At 43.0% G+C, this 12687-nt stretch overlaps 1 protein-coding gene across 9 annotated transcripts in view; it reads left to right on the top strand.

Moving 5' to 3' along the window:
- The window catches only part of carmil3 (capping protein regulator and myosin 1 linker 3), a 108971-nt gene that overhangs the window by 49745 nt on the left and 46539 nt on the right, over positions 1-12687 (top strand). For all 9 annotated transcript variants that reach the window (XM_085804912.1, XM_085804911.1, XM_085804910.1 and 6 more), the window contains exons 14-15: positions 1227-1304; positions 7130-7206. In XM_085804912.1, the coding sequence (XP_085661038.1) occupies positions 1227-1304; positions 7130-7206 (155 nt within the window). The remainder of the gene's footprint in view (positions 1-1226; positions 1305-7129; positions 7207-12687) is intronic.

The following is a 12687-nucleotide window of genomic DNA, read 5'->3' as shown; positions in this document are numbered from 1 at the left end:
GCATGTGGCTGCCATCATCATAGCTCACACTGGGGGGGGTGTTATGTTTATGATCATAAAGTCTGATGGCCAGAAAGTTTGGTTTCCGTCTCATCAGACCACTGAAGCTTCTTCCTGCTGACTTCAAAGTTTCCCATGTGCCTCGTGGCAAACTGTGACTCCGATGTGGGGAGAGCGTGGGGCCGGCTCTGTCCCACTTTCTCACACTGCTGCGAAAGGTGAAGCATCCGGACGATTCTATAGTTGTTTGCCCAGTCGGTCTTCCAGCATGTCATCCTGCAGAGTGACAGACACACCTTCAGCGGTGTCTTGGTCCTCGCCTGCCCCCTATACAGTCACTTGGCAGATTTACAGCTGTGTCCAACTCTCTCTGTTTCTCACTGATCGATTTAACTGGACCCCAGGGGATGTTCAGTGGCTTGGAAATGTTCTTGTGAGCGTCTCCTGACTTTGCTCTGAGTTTTTAATGGAGGCGCTCGGAGTCTCACTTTGTCTTTATAGTGGAAGTTTTGGCCACAAAAATCTCAGACATCCCAGAGACAGATTTATAACATTTATAGATTTATGCTACAGTCAGATGAAACCTATTGGCCACAGGTGATCTCCATTTAGTTACGCGTCTTTGAAAACCCATAAGCTAAGTATTATATATAAATAATTAACTCGGATCACGTATATGCTTTCACTTTGACATCTTTTTTTCGGTGCATTTGTGCCCAAAAAAATCCTACTTTGACTTATTGCTGTAAAACAAGACATGAAAATTTCCAAAGGGGATGAAAGTTTTTTTTTTTAAAGTGCTGTATATTTCAGTACAAATACTTTGTGCAAAAGTTTTTCAAACATACTGCCATGGACAGTTTTTTTTCTATCAATTAACATCATTACTAAAAAAAGACTAAAAAAACAAAATACTCCCATGTCCTAAATCATGTAATCCCAGACGAGAGTCTATGCTGTTGAGATCAGGACTCTGTGAAGGACGGACCATCTGTCGCACGACTCTTTATTCCTCTCGTCTCTGAGGACTTTATGAATCTGGCTGTTGGTTTTAGCCATTTTAAAGCTGCAGACTGAATTAAGGACGGTTCAGACGCCCGCTGATGGAATTGCATGATGGATTGGAATATAGATGTCTAAAGTCCTTCAACTTTTGCACAGCACTGTATATTTTATCAAGGTACTGTATGTTTTTTTTTAACAACCCTCTTGTTTCTCCTCTGCAGAACCTGTACCTGTTCCTGGCCCAGCCCAACTGTCTGGTCCACTTGGACCTGTCTGGGACAGACTGCACCGTGGACTCAGTATGTACTCACCGTCTCTGTTACAGTCACCATGCACCCTATCTGTGTCCGATCTCATCTCTGGGATGGGATTCTAGCCAAGAAACAAAAAGGTGTAGCGTCCTGAATATGAATGGCCCAGCGGACAGAAACGCTCTTACCTCAGCTGACTCGCAGCCTTTCCCTGAGCTCCTCTATGCATAAAGCCCTGAGTGAAAGCTATTAGAAGCCTCTACAGTACAATACAAATGTATACCTGCTTATGAATTATACAAATGATCCATTGTATGAGGAGCATCCGGGAGCTTTTGTTTCATGCATTTGTTCACATCTTTGTCACTTCAAAGAGACAGATTTGTCTATGTTGTCACTGTGTCTAAATTTAAACTGTTTCTGCCACTGTGACAAAACAGTGTCTTGCTGCATTAGCAGAGACACTAGCGGCTGAAAGGATGACAGAGCTTTCTCTGTGAAAGACTTCAGTGACCACGCTCCAACGTGTCTGCCCCTGCTGGTTACTGCTGAGATGGCACTTCTGCTGTGCCCGCTTCACTGTGGAATGCGCACAAGCTCGGAAGTTACAGTACCGCTTTCGCCGGCGCCCGTCTCAGCCTGGAAGATGTAGAGTTTTGTGAAAAGCGCCAGCTGATCGGGAGGTCACATTTATTGTTTATGTCTGCTGCGTTGTCAGAGCTGTATTGCTGCTGAGGGGTGAGTGCACAGTGGGGGGCATGCAAGGTTGTCTCCAACAGACATAAATATTTTGCAGGGAGGTCAGAGGTCAGTGTCAGCTACAGATCTGCTCTGAGCTCTGCTTGTGCTCAGTGACACCTCAGCAAAACAGTGAGCTCCCCACTCTGTGCCGCCATGATGCCCCGACATGTTGCTAATTTTAATCCCATTGCTGATTTACCACTGGGTTCCTCCCTGTGGTCGACTTTAAAGGGATACGCCAACATTTTTTTTCGTGTCTTGCCTCACTCCCAAGTCCATGACCAGCAGATAGACACCATCCTTTTGACTGTGCGTGCAGTAACAAGGGAGATACGGGCAGAGCTGAAACACCACTAATTAGCTTAGCTCAAACACTGGAAGTGCATAGGTAGTGCCTGCCTCCACCTAAAGTCATCAGAGAAACTCTTCAGCAACTCTAAACGGAAACCGGCGGGCCGATCTTGGTCTCAGAGCTGACAAAACTCTCCGGTAAGGCATCTTGAGCGGTCAAATGCCGGTAACGGGACGAGATTGGTCAAAACGGAGGGTTCAAGCAAAGACGGTTTATTTTGGTTCAAGCTAGCTACATCGAGAGTAGGTTAGCTTCCTTTTTCAAAGTAAAAGCACAAATTCTATCGTCATAGTTTTCTGTATGTAAAGGGCAACGGGTGTTTTATTTTGTGAAAGTAACCGGAAGTGCGCTGGTCACAACGGCTAGCTTGAGTAGCGCCGAAGTCGTCCGAACAAAATTGTAAACAGCTGGTATTTAGACAAATTAACGACACACTGCTGATCTAAACAGCTACTTTCTCATATTTACAGAATTTAGAGCTAAAGTGAAATCAGCTTCTGACTGCTGATTTCAGCTCGGGTAGGAGGCAGGCTAACACTACCTATACACTTCCAGTGTTTGAGCTAAGCTAATTAGTGGTGCTTCAGCTCTGCCCGTATCTCCCTTGTTACTGCACGCACAGTCGAAAGGATGGTGTCTATCTGCTTGTCATGGACTCGGGAGTGAGGCAAGACACACAAAAAAAATGTTGGCATATCCCTTTAATCCCGTTGCTGATTTACCACTGAGTTCCTCCCTGTGGTGGACTATAAAGAAATACATCTACTCTATTGTTCAGAGCTACTCTAATTAATACTTACTCAAAATTTTAGAAGTAAATGGTACTTTACTTTGCATAGATTATATTTCATAAAATAGCATACAGTACATATAATCAGCTTCTTCGCAATGGCAATCGACATCAAACAGCACAAACACATTATAAGCTGTTTTCAAGTCAAGTCAAGTGGAATTTCAGTCCTAACACAACCTAAAAGTCAAGCTGCAAAATGCATATGAAAAAGTGGAGAAATATTGCAGCCTTCTACAAATATTTGAAGCAGTTGTAAATTGCGAAGTTGTCAAAATTCGCTACGATCAATTTTTCCTCATTCCGGCTCCTCGAGCTGCCTGTAGTGCATCTGAAAAAAAAACAGAATACCGAAAGTGCCATTTTGACGAATGATTGCTGTCAGCACCAGCCACCCTGACAAACACACTGCGTGTCCTGCGACTGCTTCACAACAAGAAATCCCCCAGTGAACAGCAGCAGCAGGAAATGTTCACTTTGCATTAGCAGTAACTTGAAAAGTGCGAAGAGAAGTAAACAGTGAGGCTGATGTCAGTGAGCTACAATCACAAACCATAATGAAGACTGTCACATGAAAAGGTCATTAAATATAGATACACTGTTTTTTGGGGGTTTTTTTTGGCAGAATAAGTGCAAGAACAAATTCACGGCCATATTATACAAACTTAAGATGGGATAAAACTGGTATTACAGCAGAAAATCCCCTAAGCTCTCCCAACTTTCACTTTAACACCATGTGGTGAATTTGTTTCATACTGTACATATGGCTGCTCTTTAATTGCTTTCAGATGACCAACAAAATGTCAGCAGACTGAACTCATTCAGTAAGAGGCTTACGGCAGATGGTGTTGATATGCAGGTGATGAAACCATGTGATGACAAAACTCTCATTCGTAGAGACAGGTCATCTGAGCCGTCTGTCAGTCCGTCTTATCTCCCAAATAGCTTTATAAACGCTGATAAATAATGTTGAATAGACTAGAGTTTCTTCACCTGAGATAAGACAGGATTCCTAAAGTGAGTCAGAAGAGCTACATGAACTTGGGAACTATTAATTTATGATGATTTTCCCCCCCAGATCCTCATCCATTACCATAGTTACCAGTCAGTTAGGTCCTGCAAATTAAGAAGTCTCTGTAAACTGGCCCCAGAATTTAAACTTTAAACTGCCTTAATAAAGCAACTCCACCTCCGCCAACTAACAAAAAAACAATCCAGCTCACACATTAAATATTAATACTATTTTATTATTCTACAGTACTTTTGCTACTTTTTTGGGGAAAAATAACACAGTTGTTCTACTTATACTTCAGTGAAGGGTCTTAATTTCTCCTCCAGCCCTGGTTTGCTCCTCCTCCTCCTCACTGTGATATGTTTGCTTTCCTCTGTTGCTGCACTTCAGTGTTAAACACCTAGCAGCACAGAGCTTGTCGAGCAAGGAATCAGTTTCATGGAGAAATGGTCCAACCTGTGAAACTAATCCCCCTCCCTCCCTCCCTCCCCTTGGAGTGGGCCGTGGATTTTCTATTGAATTCTGTGCATGAATGAAAGTCATTGGATCTGTTATTTTTAAGTTCTCAAAGTTCATCTGTCTTTTGCTCTTTCAAAAACTCCCCTTCAGACTAGCAGTGCTGTCCATGATAGCTGCTTCATGTTCTGTTTTGTTAATTATCATTTATCCTTGGGAGAGAAACTGTCTAAGGGAGGATTTGTCTTTTTTAGTGTTGGCCTGTGGGATTGAATTATTAATAAGTTCCTTTTTTAATCTGCGCTGACATACCATCGCCGGTCGATTAGTCAATTTGGGTGATGGATCACAGTGCCAGGGAAAAATGGATTTGCCTGATAGTTTAACCTCTCGCAAGTGATGAGATGCTACTTAGAGTCTTACCAGAAATTGTGTCTTTTTTATGCTGCTCAAACTTGCTCAGAGCTCTGAACTGTCTCAAAAACATGCACACATCATCTTTGTTTCAAGATTAAATGGGTCACTCACTGGTTTTGTTGAACCTAGGTTTCCCACAGGCCTTTAGTTTGAAAGTGAGTGATATCTTCACAAGATGGGAGAATGATTGGATGGATGGTGGATGAATGGATGTTATGTAAGCAGGGAAACTGAAGGTGACACAGCAGTGTTTGATTCTTTATACATTTTTCTCAATTTTAAAAGTGAAACTTGACATTTGATGAATAGTCGATACAACTAAATGACTAATTCATTTTTCCCACTATGGGTAAAGCTCGACTTTGATTCAGTGTAATACAATTACACTTCTTATTGCCCATTTGGTCCTGCTTTCGGGAATTAGTTGACTTCTCTGACAGATGAGCACTTTCAGTATGCACTTTCAAAGACCAGTGTCTGCTGTATTTCACTCAGCGGCTGGAGCTGGCCAGCAGTAACCATTAAATGGACAAGAATTAATTAATGAAAAACACAGCTTATCTTGTTCAATTATTTTGGCCTCAAAATGCTTTAGCTTGTGATTTCTTTTTCACCTTTTAAACACAAAACAATTGTCAAACCCTTAAATGTATTCAAAAAGTTTGAAATCTTTTTACCCCCAAATTTTCTGTGGCAATGAATCGTGGAAATGCTGTAATAAGGTAACATTTCGCTGAGCGAATCAATATTTCAACTGGAGCTTCAATTGATTTCCAGGCTGTAAAGGAGTGAAAACTTTACTGGAAATTCTTGCTCTTTTTATATAACCCATATCTGGGCAAAGTTTACAAGGAGATTCAGACGTTTCAAGTCCAATTTTGAGACGTAATTACAGTAAATGGAATTTCTTTCTCACATCTATAGAAAGTTGTAAATCAGCCAAAAAAAGAGATAAATAGTAGAAAAAACACTTTTTCCCAGCAATGAGTCATGCTGAATTGAAAAAGTGTATACAGCCAGCTGTGAAAGAAGCATATAGATATTAAAGCAACAAACACCAACGAGAAGAATCTATAACAAACAAATATATAATTGAATCATATTATAATTTACGCAAGCAAATTATAATTATTAATTTAACTACATGTTGGTTTTCAACGCCTTTCGGAGGTTTCATAGAGAAATCTGAGGGCTCAGTCAAATCAGTCGTCATTTGTTAGATCTTAACCATCTGAGAAGTTGTTGAAAAACTCTTTGAAACAACTAATGAGTAGATTTTCTGTTGTCACAAGGTAAAAAGTTTGAGGCCGGCTGGTTTAATTCCTTAACAATGCTTTGAATGTAATGAGCTCATCATATTGCTTTGTTTTTTATATCAGCATAAAACCATCAGATGAATGTAGTGAAGTAAACTACCCAGTGTTTTTCCAATGAAAAGCTGTGGAGTAGGAATAATGTTACGTACTTTTCCAACACTGAGCAGCAGTATCAGATGATATCAAGGTGTGAGCCTAAAGTCAGAGCAACAGTGCACTGTTCACGTCCCACTCATCTGTGCATACCTAGTAGTAATGTAGCATCTTCCCCTGAGCAACCAGCTATGTTGGATACATCAAGATTGTCGGAGAATTTGACATTCACCTCTGACGTTGACTTTTTCTTAAACTTCACATTCAGCAGTAAAAAAAAAAAACACCTGTTGTGTTTTATGGACTTTTGTTGGAGATGTTCTTATCTTGAACAAATCCCAACCCACAACCCTGGCTATGGCATGTGAAGGCAGATATCAGCAAGGACAGTTTTTATCTGATCTTATCCATGGTGACATCTCATCTTATTCTGGACTGAATACCTTTTATCTTTCAATGGCAAACTGGTCGCAGTGTGTATATACATAACACTTCATGGTCGTTTTTATTGAAGAGGCTTCAGCTGAGATGTAAGGGCATCATTTTTAAACCCGTCCATGTGTATCAGCTTTAAATCTGTGCTATACAGCCATTTGTGCAGCCTCAGAACCAAAACAACTGTTGAACAACAAAATCACATTCACTTTAGTGAACGTACTGTAACACAACCCATTTGTCTCTCTCTCTCTCTGCCAGTTGTTCGGTGCCTTGCTGCGAGGCTGCTGCGCTGACCTCTCCTACCTGAACCTGTCCAAGAATTCCTTCTCTCACAGGTGGGTGTTCACATACAGGGTAAATCCCCATTAACTTATTTCCATTTTTTATTTATTTTTTGGGGTTCTTTTTTTTGTATTTTACACTAAAGCACATAGACACATTTGTTTTCGTCCTCTGACTCAGCCAAACAGCTCTGGAGGAATTCCAGTCAGGAGGCAGCGAGCAGAGCGAGCATCATCATTTATTTTCTGCTGTAGATTAGTGTTTAGCCCTGGACCTCACTGACGGAATTAGCATGCACACTCGCCTCATTTGCCCTGACTTGCTATGAGTATGAGTGTGTATGTGTGTGTGTGTGTGTGTGTGTGTGTGTGTGTGTGTGTGTGTGTGTGTGTGTGTGTGTGTGTTTCCGCCTTCGTGTAATGTAAACATGTCTCTGTTTGCTAACAAGTTTTCTGTCTGTCAAGCACTTGTATGCATTCCTGCAAGTATTTTATGCGTTTCTGTGTGTGTCTGCGTGTGTTTACCTAGCTAGCAGGCAAAAAGCAGCTCCAGCTCTCATCATGTCATGTCCCTCAGGAGCCCAGGAGCTTCCCTGCTCAGCATATTACATTACAAGAATTACAGAGAAAAATGAGACTAATTTTAGACGGGAATTATGGCTTCATTCCCCAGGCTCCCACGCCTGTATTTTTCCCTCTGTTCCTTTGTATCTACTCTATCTCTCTTTTCTTCATTTACTTTTTTTCTGCATATATCTGTCTTGTTCTCTCTTTCACCTTGCTCACATTTTATTATGTGAACTTCCCCCCTCTCTTGCCGGAGCTGTTGGCCACACAACTCAACACTTTCTCTACTCAGTTTATAATGAGAAGATTGAATTTCCCACTACCCCTCTTACTGTTGACATCCACACTACATCCATCTTCCCTGTCTGCTTTCTAATCCTTCCCGTCCCGTGGCTCCTTTCCCTGCCTTTCTTTTTCCTCACTGCCTCCTTCCCTCCATCCTCTCCTTCCCCTCCCTCTCTCTTTCTTTATCACCCTTCATCTTCTTCCCCACCACACTCTTGCCTCACATCCTCCTGCTCCTCTGCTCCCCCTGTCCCTTCATAGTTCATTCCACCTCCTGCCGGTCACGGGTCTTCTGGTATTAAAGGGATACGCCAACTTTTTTTTTTCGTGTCTTGCCTCACTCCCGAGTCCATGACCAGCAGATAGACACCATCCTTGTGCGTGCAGTAACAAGGGAGATACGGGCAGAGCTGGCGCACCGCTAATTAGCTTAGCTCAAACGCTGGAAGTGCATAGGTATTGTTAGCCTGCCTCCACCTCCAGCTTCTGACTGCTGATTTCGGCTGGGGTAGGAGGCAGGCTAACACTACCTATGCACTTCCAGCGTTTGAGCTAAGCTAATTAGCGGTGCGCCAGCTCTGCCCGTATCTCCCTTGTTACTGCACGCACAGTCGAGAGGATGGTGTCTATCTGCTGGTCATGGACTCGGGAGTTAGGCAAGACACGAAAAAAAAAAAGTTGGCGTATCCCTTTAAATGCACAGCGGCTCAGTGCTGCCGGTCAGACGGCTGCGGTGTTGTGGAGACAACACAGAGCCACAAAGCTGAACCGAGCTGATAAGAACCGCACGGCTGCTGTTCATGAATATGGAACGGACCGCCTCAGACTCATCACACACACACACACACACACATACACAGATGTGGCACTCGTGAGAAACAACGAGCAGACAGTGTAGATACAGTTACACACACATGCACATGTGGTGCCAAGCTGCTGATACAGCTCTCTGGAGAGTGGACAGTGACACTGCATCTGCTTCTGCGACAGAAGCCGTTGTGTAGCTGCGGAGTCCTGTCGGGCTGTATGCTAATTATTACGAACAGGTCGGAGGAGAGCCGGTGTCCCACACACTTGGAGGTTATCAAAAGCAGTGACGGGGGCTTGTAATGCAGCTGCTTGGTTTTCTAACTCAACTATCTGAGTGTCTTTATCTCCTTCTTTGCTTTCCCCCTCCCACCATTGCTCTCTCCCTTATGACCTTTTCCATTTTTTACTCCTCATAACTCCATTTTCTCCTACTTTCACCTCCCCCCCTCCCCTCCTTCGTCTTTATCACTCATTTTTCTCTTCTATTTGTTTCCTCTCGCCACATGCATTTTTATCTTTTAACCAAGTTAACATGCTTTTATCTGCGTGGGTTGAATGTTGGAGCTGTCAGGAAGACGTGCGAGTCGGTCAACCACACATTTGCTTTATCGCGGGGAGGAAAATGGATGCACTGCAGCTCAAGGAATGGAATTATCTTTTGGTTTAGCTTCCGTGTGTTTGTGTGTACGGGGGCTTGAAATTAACATCCCCCCCACAAATCACCTGTGCTGGATGATGTTGTCAAGTTACAAACCGACTTGGCAAGTGGTAAATCAAATGTTAATGGTCTTGTTTTAACAGTGCAATCACACCAATCAGTGTGAAGCTGTGGGTCATGTTCACAAGGACAATACTCTCAACACAATATGTGCAGAATGGAATAGAAATTGGAGGGGTGTAGAGTGATTAGTCATTGTATTCCCAACCAGTCACATTACGGGTCTCATACCTATTAAACAGCTGTGGCACAACACATGGGCACATGACAAAATTGGCTCAGCAATCAGAGAGGAGAGTGCAGAGCAGCTTTTCAGTTATGATGTCCAGGAGCACAGTATTACAGATATGCTGCTAGAGGCAGGCGATGTCTCTTTTTAGCCTGAATTTGATAAAGTAGAATAACTGAAAGTCAGGTGGTGCTCAGTTCTGCTCTAATGTGCAACTTGCAACTTTATTTTGGCAGAAAAAGATGCACACCGTCTTCTCTGTACTCACATCAAACAGGTTTAATGTCTTCTCCTGTTGTCCACCTGGGTCAAGGAAGGAAGGAAGGAAGGAAGGAAGGAAGGAAGGGCGAAGGGAAAGAAGGAAGGAAGGAAGGCAGGAAGGATGAAGGGAAAGAAGGAAAGGAGGAAAGAAGGAAGGAGGAAGGGAAAGAAGGCAGAAAGGCAGGGAGGACTATGGGAAGGAAGGAAGGAAGGACAAAGGGAAAGATGGGAGGAAAGAAGGATTGTGGAAAGACGGAAGGGAAAAAGGAAGGAAAGAAAGATGGAGGGTCAATTGGATCAAGAGAGGAGGGAAGAAGGACATAGGGAGGGAAGGAAGGAAGAAAGAAAGAAAGAAAGAAAGAAAGAAAGAAAGAAAGAAAGAAAGAAAGAAAGAAAGAAAGAAAGGGAAAAAGGATTGTGGAAAGAAGAGAGAAAGGAAGGAAAGAAGGAAGGATGGAGGAAGGTAACAGATTGGGTCAGTTTGACCCAGAAGGATAACAGGAGGGTTAAAGATGTAGACGTTTTGAAGCCATTGAATTATTGTATTTGCATGGGAGTGAATGATGGTGGTTGGCGCTCTCTTCTCCCAGCAAGAAAGTTCTGTGTTCGATTCCCGGGCCTGAGGCCTTTCTGGGTGCAGTTTGCGTATCTCTGTGTCTTTGTGTGTCCCTTCCAGGTTCTCCAGCCGCACAGTCCAAAAAGATGCACACTAGGTTGATTGGCGATTTCCTACTGTGTGTGTGTGTGTGTGTGTATTATCTCCATACAGTTTGTAGCCCTGCGATAGACTGGCGAACTGTCCTGAGTGTACCCTGCCCTCACCCTGTATTAAGACCCCGTATAGACAGTGAATGGATGGATGCATGCTGTATGCGAAGCAGTTAAAGGAACTGAAGTGTCGGTTAAAGTGTCAGTTGAAATTAAAACAATGAAAGTAGTCCAGGTGTCAGTGGTAGAGGAAACATGTGCATGAAAAAGAGTCGAGGTGTTTGAAGTCTTTTCAAACTGCTGAAGTCAGTTCAAGAGCAACTGCTGGAAGCTTTTGAGGAGATGATTAAAATGAAAAAGTGCTGAAAGGAGATGAAGCCTCCTTTGAAGAAAGAAAGTCCTTAAATGATTTGAGGCAGATTTGAAAGCTATTTGTTTGGAAAATGCACCGTAGAAATGATATGAAAACAAAGTCTGAGACACTTCAACGCTTGACTGTAGACGTGTAAAAATGGTTTGGCGGCGTATAAAACTCAACATAAGTTTTGTGTGTCGTGCAGTTGTGCACTTGTGAACCTGCTGGAATGCAGGTGAGATATCAAATGCCGTTAACAGTCCCGTATTGTCAGGTTATAAGGAAGTAAAAGTCACTATAACAGTAGGTGGTTTGTAGAAAACACAGTCACAACCACTACTGACCTTCATGTCCCCTTCAGAGTAAATAGTAATAATACCATGAGTTTTTCATGGAGCGCGGATCATGAGGTTGACATCTTAATGTTTTCACTTTAGGTTTTGACCCATGTTACATTGATCCTTAAACACATTTACCTTGTGATTGATGCTAAGTAACGAAGGTAGTCACAACAATGGTCAGAGTCAGACACACCTGGATTAACCAGTTTGTCCAATAATATAAAACAGGAAATAAATGAACTTGTTTAAGTTCAGGAAGTAGTGGAGCTGTGCATAAAGCCTATCAAAGTCAAAGTGAAACTCTAGACACTGTTGGACGGCTCAGCTGAAAACTCACAGGTGTAGTTAACGACATCAGTCAGCGCCTCTCATTTATGGAGCGGAGTCCTCGTTAACAAAATTAGCTGCACCTGTGCTTTTCCTGCAGAGCCGATCCAAGATGTCTGCCACAGAAACGCAGCAACATGTTACGTTCCAGATTAGTGTCACGTTAACTGTGATACGTCTTTCATCTGCGCTAACACAGTGGGATTGTCGGCTTTAAGAAAATTAATCGTGGCGGTCTCATTTTAGCTGGTGAGCTATAAAGTACATTTCAGGCTGTGTGTGTGTGGCAATCCAAAAAAGAAAAAAAAGTACTTGTTGTTTATCAGGATGAGAATGAAAAGGCAGAGTAGTTACAGAGAAAGAGCTTCTGTGCTGCTCAAGTAAATAACGTATATGTTGCCTGAAGAGAGGTGGTGGGTAATCTGTTCCAGAACAACAAACCTCGTCTCTCTGGAAGATGAATCCCCCACACCCCCCTCTCCTCCTCCTCCTCCTCCTCCTCCTCTGTGCCTCATCACTTTCTCCTGCTGTCTCCAACCCCCCCCTCACCTCCTCTTCCTCCCCTGTGGTGAATTATTTGTGCAGTTGGGGTTGAAATGGCAGATTGGCTGCTCTGACAACCTCTAAACACAGCTCTGCAGTGTACTACATCCATGTTGGAAACGCTCAGGATTGTCTCCTTGTTTATCATGACTCAGGACGTGCGCGCACACACACAGTTCTCTGTCCTTCCTCTGATGGCAGGCTAATGTATTGTATATGCCAGGCAGATGGTTGGATAATTGGTCAGTGTTACCTTTTTAACTGGTGGCAGTAATTAATGCTAACTTCACCTTTTCACTTTATCTGCTTGATATAATACTGACCTAAATGTCAGCGGCTGCATCTGTCTGCTTTAGCCTTCTTCCCCTCTCCCTCCTGTTGCTCTGTTCCC

The sequence above is a fragment of the Trachurus japonicus genome, chromosome 17, assembly GCF_045865225.1.
Source record: "Trachurus japonicus isolate A0001 chromosome 17, Traja_1.0".
NCBI lineage: Eukaryota > Metazoa > Chordata > Actinopteri > Carangiformes > Carangidae > Trachurus > Trachurus japonicus.
This window is presented reverse-complemented; position numbering and strand designations above follow the sequence as displayed.